Consider the following 9,968-nt stretch of genomic DNA (forward strand, 5'->3'; position numbering starts at 1 on the left):
CCGCCACAAAGACAATTCCACATTTAACAAGGAAGATGGGTCTTCTGTAGAAAAGCGGTAAGGGAATTAAGATCTGAGTCATCTTCAAGTCTTACTACAAGTGTGAAGCACAAGTGAATATTAGCCATCCACCTTTTACACCCTTCAAATTATTAAAATGGTGGGTCACATTCTGATACCCTTATTCACACTTGAATCATACTTCTCTAAAAATCCCATTGAGTGCAGTAGGACTACTTGTAGAGTAAGGTGGAATTCAGGCTGAGTAGGGGTCTCGGAATCTGGGCCCCTCCAGCAGCCGTAATTAAATTCTTTTAGGGGCTCTGAAATATTTTGGGCTAATGTGCAACACAACCTTCTGAAAAGCTGGTTTAAGTAATCTGCTTTCTATAAATGAAAAGGAGCTTAGAGATCTCCTCCTAGTCCTAAATGAACATTTGTCCATGTCAGAAAGTTTCACAGAGTTAGAGCAGCTGCTGGTTATTGCTCAAGAGAGGCATACGACTGAAATTGCCCATGGTGCTAAGACTCAGAATTGAGTAGATTGGCCTCAGTCTGCCCTTAGTTAAACCCAGTGATGTTGCATAGGTATAACTGTGGAAGGAATTGGCTCACTGTATGGCATTTGTATGGTAGGTTATGCAGAATAAAAGTGTATGTGGGGGGGGGAAGGATTTTTGTTTTGTTTTTAATCCTGGCTTTTAGGATTCACTTATGTAATCAGAAAAGCCAGGCTTTATGTGGAAGAAAATAAAAGCTTTATTTATGACAAAATATTTTACATCATGGGAGCTGCATTGCAAATTAAAGACTGTGAGGTTCATTTTAAAAAAAAAAATGTTTTCATTGGTAAGTAGGAAGCATATAGATGGAATTTCAGCATACTGAAATTTTCTTTTATTCATACAAGAGCTGGTCATGGATAAAAGCTGAAATTTTCAGAGGGAAAATGTTCACATATACCCCTCCCTGCCCTTCACCCTCCCCCCCAAAAAATCATCAGGTAAATTGTCTTTAAAATAGATATATTTACAGTTTTCATTTTAACTCAATGGGGCTGATCCTCAGTTAGTGTCAATTGTAATAGCTCTGTTAGTCAACGGAACTTCATCAATTAAAACTAGCTGAGTATCTTGTCTAGCAGTGTCATTATAGACTAATATCTGGCATAAATGCATAGCCACATTTTTTATGATTTTTTTTAAATAGCTTGTGGTCAAGCGTGTTGCACACTAGCTTTTGTTGAGCAGCTACAATAATCTCTGCTGTAACCTCTATCCTGCACTTGTTCCTCGCTATTCGTTTGCTATTTCCTCACTGTGTCATGCCATACTAGACTGTGAGATCCTTATGTAGGGATCATGCCATCTTATTTGTTCTGTGAAGCGTCTAGCATATTTTTGGGTGCTGTGAAATAACAAAATAATATAAACCCTCACAATGTAAAAATTAAATGCTACCCAGTTGTGTATTCATGTTGCTGGTTTTTTGCTGGCATTGCAAAAACAACAAATAATAATGCAATAGGCTGATCTTTTTAAAGGTTAGTGATTTTTGTTACATAAGAGATTGTAATGTGGCTCTGTGGGACAGACGGACATTTGACATGCTGAGATAAAGGATTACCTGTGTTTGTTTTTGTCTGAGGTCAGTGGAGGGATTTTTCTTCTTAAACTCACATTTAGTTTTTCTTTAATCCTTGAAAGATTTCTCATTGACTTCTTTAGCACTAATGTAATGGAAAACTTGAAGCCCTACATAACTAGGCATTTCAGGTCCTATTCTCTTTGGGGTATGTGTATATATAATACCTATAGAGTTAGACACACCCCTCATGGAAATAACAGACCCATTTGTTAGCCAAATAAAATGGTACAGTTAGAAACTATCAGCCTTGAAGTGATTGAAATTCTTTCAGTTTTTGAGTCATGGTTCCTGTCTGGTATAATGCCAAATGGATTGTGTAATCAAGAATTTAAAAGATAATAGAAAAAGGCCCATTTTTAACAATAAACCATATAGGAAACCAGCTAAATAAGTTTTATAAACAGGCCCTTTATTTTAGATTTGTTTCTGATGTACATTTAAAACTTTAGTTGACTTTAATTTATTTTTTCTGTTTGCCTGCAAATGTATATAGTGCCTGCAACATTAAAGGTAAATTTGCAGTATTGTGAAAAAGGTACATTTGAAAATATGCAATAAACTTGTTTGTTTCCTTTTAACCAGGAGGTAAAGCAAGCTTTATGTTAAAAGTCCATCCTCTAGAGAAGTATCCGGTGGACCTTTATTATTTAGTTGATGTCTCAGCTTCTATGCACAACAACATAGAAAAATTAAATTCTGTTGGATTTGATTTATCTAAAAAGATGGCAAATATTTCCCTTGATTTTCGACTTGGCTTTGGATCATATGTGGACAAGACTGTGTCACCCTACATTAGCATTCACCCAGAAAGAATCCATAATCAGTGCAGGTATGTAATGATGTATGTTTATTTGGGTAATGCCAAGGGAGAAGAATTGTATAAATAATAACTTAACAGGTTATGCTACATTATAATTTTTTTAAAGCTTCACTGTGAGTCTTTCTCTTTGATATCAGCTTGGTTTCCCAGCAGTGTTCTGTTTCTTACGGAAAAAAAAAAGGCTTCTTTCACGCAGTATTTAGTGATTATTTTGAAAATTTCAGAACCACTCAAGGCATATGTTTTGTATATTTTACATATGCTTTTGTGTTTAAAACAGTCAGATATTGTGATTGATTATTTTGCATGTTTATTTCCTAGTAACAGTACTTTCAAAACTTGTGTGTTAAAATGGTTTCTTTGAAATTTTCTCTTTCATCCATGTAATACATATTTCTCCAGTCTATTTAACAAACAAAATAAGAACCTTTGGGGTTTGCTTCTGCCATTCTTACTTGGCCAAACCCCCATTTTCCACAAGTGAGAAGTACAGGATTGGACCAATTATTTTTGCATGTCACAGACCTTATTCCTTGTATTCAACATGCATGTAAGGTGAGGGATCACTTTCCATAACCTCTACAGAGCAAGACTCCACACAACACATCCAAATACATTTATATGTAAATCAAATTGTGAATAATTAATATTAATCTTTTTTACATCATATATACAGTAACTCCTCACTTAAAGTTGTTCCAGTTAACGTTGTTATGTTGCTGATCAATTAGGGAACATGCTTGTTTATAGTGCAATGCTCCCGTCTAACGTCGTTTGGCAGCTGCCTGCTTTGTCCACAGCTTGCAGCTTGAGCAGCCCATTGCAGCTAGCTGGTGGGGGCTTGGAATCAGGGTGGATCAGCAGCCCCCCATCAGCTCCCCACTCCCCTAAGTTCTCTGTGCAGCAGCTGCCCAGCAGGCTATCAGTTGCTTGCTGTTCAGCTGTCCCTCTCCTCACTGCCATATAGTGTTCCTACCCTCTGCCTTGGAGCTGCTCCCTGAGACTCCTGCTTGCTGTGCAGGAGGGAGGGAAGAAAGAGGGGGGCTAATGTCAGGGTGTCCCCCTCCCCCCCTTCTCCTGCACCCTGTTTACCCCATCTTCCATAGAGCGAGGGGACACATGACAGGGCTCAGGACAGAGGGAGCTTGCTGGCAGCAGCTGTGGTCTCAGCAAGCTGATCTAATTTACAAAGCAGTGTATTTAAGAGTAGGGTCAGCGTACTTAAAGGGGAAGTGTGCATCTCTCACACACATGGTGTGTGTTTCTGTCTCTGTCTGTGATGCTGTCTCCCCTCCCTCCATTCTTGCTGCCTTGTAGAGTGTGAGAGTTAACCCTTGAGGACTCAGCCAATTGCTAGTTCATCATTTAGCAGTAAGGCATTCCCTGGGAAATATCCCACCCTCTGACTCCTCTTCCTCAACCAAGCTTCACAATCGTCATCACTGTGTACTAGTATTAAATTGTTTAAAACTTATATATATATATATAGTGTGTGTGTGTGTCTCTCTCTCTCTCTCTCTCTCTCTCTCTCTATATATATATATATAACATAGTCTTTTGTCTGGTGAAAAAAAATTTCCCTGGAACCTAACCCTTAACATCGTTTCGCTTAAAGTCACATTTTTCAGGAACATAACTTCAACATTAAGTGAGGAGTTACTGTACTTGTTGCTACATATTAGCTCTACTGTAAGGGCCTGAACTGTAAGGGCCAAGTCCATTTAAATCAATGGGCATCTTTTCAATTATTTCCTGGGCTTTGGATCAGGAACTGTCTCTCTGAATCATTTAAGCACTTATGTATGTGCTTCAGTCCCACTGAAGTCAGTGCTCAACTGTGTTACAGAAAAAGGGCCTAATCTGTGGGTTCTGGAATTAGCTCAGCTATCTCTTACTCAAAGCTTCCTTAACATAAAGTGGTAAAACTTGTTTAACCTCTGAGAATTTGAGAACATAGTCTTCCATCCGTGTGGCTATATAACTATTGTTAATCTCAATGTGAGGTATATTCATGTGTTTATGCCCTTTAGAGTTGATTTTTTTAGGTTTTGATTCTGTAGCTCATAGTCATGTGAAATTGTTACGGGATCTGGTCCTTAGTATGTAGTAGTTTTTTTTTATCAGGACACACAAAATTTGAATGTGAAGTCTAATTGTTCCTTTTCTTAGGGATTCCCAAGGGATAACGTGCTGTTTGAGGTTATATTGTCTCGTGCCATATTTTGCTGTACATTAAATTTGATACTTCAGCATTGCTTATTTTTTGTTATGATTGCATGAATTAGGATTGGGTACACTTTTCACATAACTAGAAGAAAAAAAGTGCACTCATTTTTGTTCAACATGAACTAGAAATATTTCTAGTTCAAGTGAGTCTAATAAAGATTCTTGTATAAAAAAACTCTCTCTCTATATATATTTTTCAAAATGTCGATATTCGCATGTTTCGTAACTCCAGTACTGAATGGGTTTTATTAAAATTATTTTTAAATAATAATATAATATGTTGGGCTTGCTTTGTTTTCTCCTACAGTGATTATAATTTAGATTGTATGCCACCTCATGGCTACATTCATGTGCTGTCCCTGACTGACAACATAGCAGAGTTCAAAAATGCAGTGAATAAACAGAAGATCTCTGGCAATATTGATACACCTGAAGGGGGGTTTGATGCTATGCTTCAGGCAGCTGTATGCCAGGTAAGGAGATTTCTGAACAAACAGCTGAATGGCAGTTCAGCAACTGATCTGTATTTATCATTGTTTCTGTTCGCAATGATACTGAGCCCTTTATAATATAGTAATCATGCTCCTTGTCAACTTTATGCCAGACAGAGGCGTTACATTTCCCCACAGCGCCATTCCAATCTCCAAGCCATCATCAAGGATAATGTCCTCTTGATAGAGGAGGACTGACTAGGGATATCCCTTTCAGTGCTCACAATTGATGTGTCTCTTGTATGGGGAAAAAAGGTTATGGAAAAATTAGGGCTGTTGATTAATCGCAGTTAATTCATGCGATTAACTCAAAAAATTAATCATGATTACTAAAATGTATCACGATTAATTGCCATTTTAATCGCACTGTTAAACAATAGAATACAAATTGAAATTTATTAAATATTTAGATGATTTTCTGCATTTTCAAATATATTAATTTCAAATACAACACAGAATACAAAGTGTACAATGCTCACTTTGTATTATTATTTTTATAACAAATCTTTGCATTGTAAAGATGATAAACAAAAGAAACAGTATTTTTCAGTTCACCTCAGACAAGTACCATAATGTGAAACAGGTAAACAAGTACCCTTTATCATGAAAATGCAACTTACAGATGTAGATTATTTATTTATTTTGTTACATAACTTCACTCAAAAACAAAACAATGTAAAACAATGTAAGACAAGCAAGTTTGTTTACATTTACAGGAGATAATGCTGCCATCTCTTTATTTACAGTGTCACCTGAAATTGAGAACAGACATTCACATGACACTTTAGTAGCTGGCATTGCCAGGTATTTGTGTTTACCAGATGCTAAACATTCGTATGCCCCTTTATGCTTCAGCCATCATTGCAGAGAACATGCTTCCATGATAATGACACTCGTTAAAAAAATAATAGATTAATTAAATTTTGACTGAACTCCTTGGGGGAGAATAGTATGCCTCCTTGTCTATTTTACCCACATTCTGTCATGTATTTCATATTCTGGCAGTCTTGGATGATGACCCAGCACATGTTGTTCATTTTAAGAACACTTTCACTGCAGATTTGACAAAACTCGAAGGCTCCAATGTGAGATTTCTAAAGATAGCTACAGCTCTCGACCCAAGGTTTAAGAATCTGAAGTGCCTTCCAAAATCTAAGAGGCACAAGGGGTGGAGCATGCTTTCAGAAGTCTTAAAAGAGCAGTGCTCTGATACAGAAACTACAATCCCCGAACCACCAAAAAAGAAAATCAACCTTCTGCTGATGGTATCTGACTCAGACGATAAAAGTGAACATGCATTGGTCTGCACTGCTTTGGATCATTATCGAGCAGAACCTGTCATCAACATGGACACATGTCCTCTGGAATAGTGGTTGAAGCATGAAGGGACATCATTAGCGTATCTGGCACGTAAATATCTTGTGGTGCCGGCTACAACACTGCCGTGAGAATGCCTTTCTCGCTTTCAGGTGACATTGTAAACAAGAAGTGGGTGGTATTATCTCCTGTAAATGTGAACAGACTTGGTTGTCTGAGTGACTGGCTGAACGAGAAGTAGGACTGAGTGGACTTGTAGGCTCTGAAGTTTAACATTGTTTTATTTTTGAATGCAGGTGGTGTTTGTTTTTTGTACATAATTCTAAATTTGTAAGTTCAACTTTCATGATAAAGAGATTGTGCTAGAGTACTTGTTTTTGGTGAGTTGAAAAATACTATTCATTTTGTTTTTTGCAGCACAAATATTTGTAATAAAAATAAATATAAAGTGAACACTGTACACTTTTTCTGTGTTGTAGTTGAAATCAATATATTTGAAAGTGTAGAAAACATACAAAAATATTTAAATAAATGATATTCTATTATTGCTTAACAGTATGATTAATCGTGATTCATTTTGTTAATCATTTGACAGCCCTAGTAAAAATGGCACTTTTCTACTTAACAGTTTTGTTCCGTGTGTGTGTGATCTGATGCACGAGTGCTGATTTCGTTGACAAAAATAAGTTTTGCTGTGTCTTATTCTTGTTAGCACAGCAGAGTCAACAACACAATGGGAGACAGAGCTGGGGGCAAGTTCTCCTGCATAAACAGAATTGTTTACTAAGCTCCAGTCAGTTGCATTTACGCAAGTTATTAAAGGTGTAATTTAAAGAAAGGAGTTGAATGAATGTAACTAAGGATCAGATTTGGCCTGAAAACTTTTATTATTGGTAATGGAAAATTCCAATCTTGATTCTCCTATCCTGGGTTGGATTTTCAGGGTTGGCACTTAGAAACAACTAACTGTAAATATATAAACTGAACAGCTGATATTTTTAAATCATTGAGACACAATGATAAAATCCCATGTAACAGTTTTATGCTCTTTAAAGAGCGGACCTGCTCTTTAGCTAACCAAAGAAGGATCCCACTGAGCAATACAGAATCCTCCCTCTACCTTTGTTCTAAGGCGTGCACATGTGGTTTGAACTTTCTAAAATCCTCCATTTTAGAAAATATTTGAGTACTAAATTGTCATTGCCTTGTATGGTTTTAGCATACAGATGCATTTCAGTGTCAGTTCAGTCTTGTAAAGAGTTTGTACTTTAAAAAAACAAAAAAACCCACCTTACTACATGCCTACAGAAACATCTTAATACTCCTCAAAGTAGAAAAGAATGAGGAAAGATCTACATGATACACAAAGTTGAGTGTCCATCCAGTCCTCTTGCTTTTTGCTTTCTGAAGCAATGCAATGCTTGTCGAGCTTAGCAGGTAGGACTTCTGGACAATGGTGCTGTTCATGTCAAGAGGATCAGGCTTCTTTTTCATGGTTCTTCTCTCTTATCCATTTATACATTTTCTTTTAGGACAGGGGAATGAGTTGAGAGAATAATCACCCAAAAAACACCGCACCAAAAACAGATTAACTGTGGGCTTCTTTATATTTAAAAGCTGAATAGTGTAAAGCGGGAAAATAAACACAAAACATAGATATTCTGTTCACAGCTGCTACAAAAATTACTTTGAAGCACTGAAAGGATTTCTTGCATTTAAATGTTGATCAGTGGATAGATTCCATACTTCTGACATTCAAGTTCGAAAGGGGTTATATGCTTCCAAAAATAATAGAATGGAAACATTCATGAGTATAGACAGTCCTTCCCGTTAATTGAATTGTTGACTGAAATGGATGAGAACAATGTGCATTTCATAACGGCAAGTGTGAGCTGTAAGTTAATTAATACGAACTAGTTTTTCATAGAGCAGAACTTTCTAATTTGCTCTGAGTAGGAGACTCATTGCCAATTACCAGTTTTACAAATTAGAGTGTGAATGAAAAAATCGTGAGAGGAAAAATAAAAGATGCCATATTACAATGTGTTCTCTGGTCACTTAATTTTTACAAGTGTAGTTGAGCTTAATTATTTAGGACAGGGATCGGCAACCTTTCAGAAGTAGTGTGCGGAGTCTTAATTTATTCACTTTAAGGTTTCGCATGCCGGTAATACATTTTAATGTTTTTTTAGGAGGTCTCTCGCTATAAGTCTATATATTATATAACTAAACTAGTATTGTATTGTAAAATAAACAAGGTTTTCAAAATGTTTAAGAAACTTCATTTAAAATCAAATTAAAATGTTGATCTTACGCCACCGGCCCACTCAGCCCGCTGCTGGTCTAAGGTTCTGTTCACCTAGGCTGGCAGTGGGCTGAGCAGGGCCTGCAGCCAGGACCCCGACTGGCAAGGGTCCAGCAGCCAGAACCCCAGACTGGCAGCGGACTGTGCGGGGCCGGCGGTCGGGACCCCAGACCGGCAGTGGGCTGAGCTGCTCAGCCCACTGCTGCTCAGGGGTTTCATTCGCTGGCTCCTACCAGCTGGGATCCTGACTGCCGGTTCCACTCAGCCCGCTGCCAGTCTGGGGTCCCGTCCCTGCCCACACACAGTGGGTACCTACCTTCTCCCTGGTTCTGGCCCGTTCTCTTCCTCTCTCTGCACTAGCACAGGGCTAGGGGTGAAGGGTCTGGCCAGGAGCTAGAATGAGAGAGGGGGCTCAGGGTTGGGGCAGGATGTTTGGGTGTGGGGCACTTACCCGGGCTGCTCCCATTTGATGTGAGGGGTGCAGGTGGAAATGTGAGAGGAGGGGGTGCAGGAGCTCCTTTTTGGTGCTCAGAGTGGGGGTGGAGATGTGGGGGTGCATGGGCTGGGAGGCTGTGGATGAGGGGGTGCCATTGTCCTTGGATTATCAGCAGATAAGTCTGCTCAGTGGTCTGCAGTGGGATGTTGGATGGGATGGGAGCAGAGTTACTGCAGAGAATTCTTTCTTGACTACTGGCTGGGGAGCCTTGCCCACATGCTCAGGGTTTAGCTGATCGCCATATCTGGGGTCAGGAAGGAATTTTCCTCCAGGGCGGATTGGCTGATGCTCTGGAGGTTTTTCGCCTTCCCCTGCAGCTTGGGGCATGGGTCACTTGCTGGTGGATTCTCTGCTTGAGGTCTTCAAACCACAATTTGAAGACTTCAATAACTCGGACATAGGTTAAGGGACAAGGATTGGTTGGGGGTTCTGGGGGGGCAGCACCCAGCCCTTGCCTGACCCCGCACACCCCCAGGCCCCCGCCCTGAGCCTGTACCTCCCCTATATACATACCCAGCCCTCTCGTTTGACTCCTTCACCTCCCCCAACCCACTTCTACTCATAGACTCATAGGGTCAGAATGGGACCAGCCATGAGTCATCTAGTCTGACCTCCTGCCAACAAGCAGGCCACAGACCGCTACCCATCCACTTCTGATAAAAACCC

At 39.2% G+C, this 9,968-nt stretch overlaps 1 protein-coding gene across 3 annotated transcripts in view; it reads left to right on the forward strand.

Annotated features, from left to right (window-relative positions):
* ITGB8 (integrin subunit beta 8) overlaps nucleotides 1-9,968 on the forward strand; it is an 86,875-nt gene that overhangs the window by 36,312 nt on the left and 40,595 nt on the right. For all 3 annotated transcript variants that reach the window (XM_032766263.2, XM_032766272.2, XM_032766281.2), the window contains exons 4-5: nucleotides 2,230-2,476; nucleotides 5,001-5,166. In XM_032766263.2, coding sequence (XP_032622154.1) covers nucleotides 2,230-2,476; nucleotides 5,001-5,166 — 413 coding nt within the window. The remainder of the gene's footprint in view (nucleotides 1-2,229; nucleotides 2,477-5,000; nucleotides 5,167-9,968) is intronic.

This window comes from Chelonoidis abingdonii, chromosome 2 (genome assembly GCF_003597395.2).
Source record: "Chelonoidis abingdonii isolate Lonesome George chromosome 2, CheloAbing_2.0, whole genome shotgun sequence".
Taxonomy (NCBI): domain Eukaryota; kingdom Metazoa; phylum Chordata; order Testudines; family Testudinidae; genus Chelonoidis; species Chelonoidis abingdonii.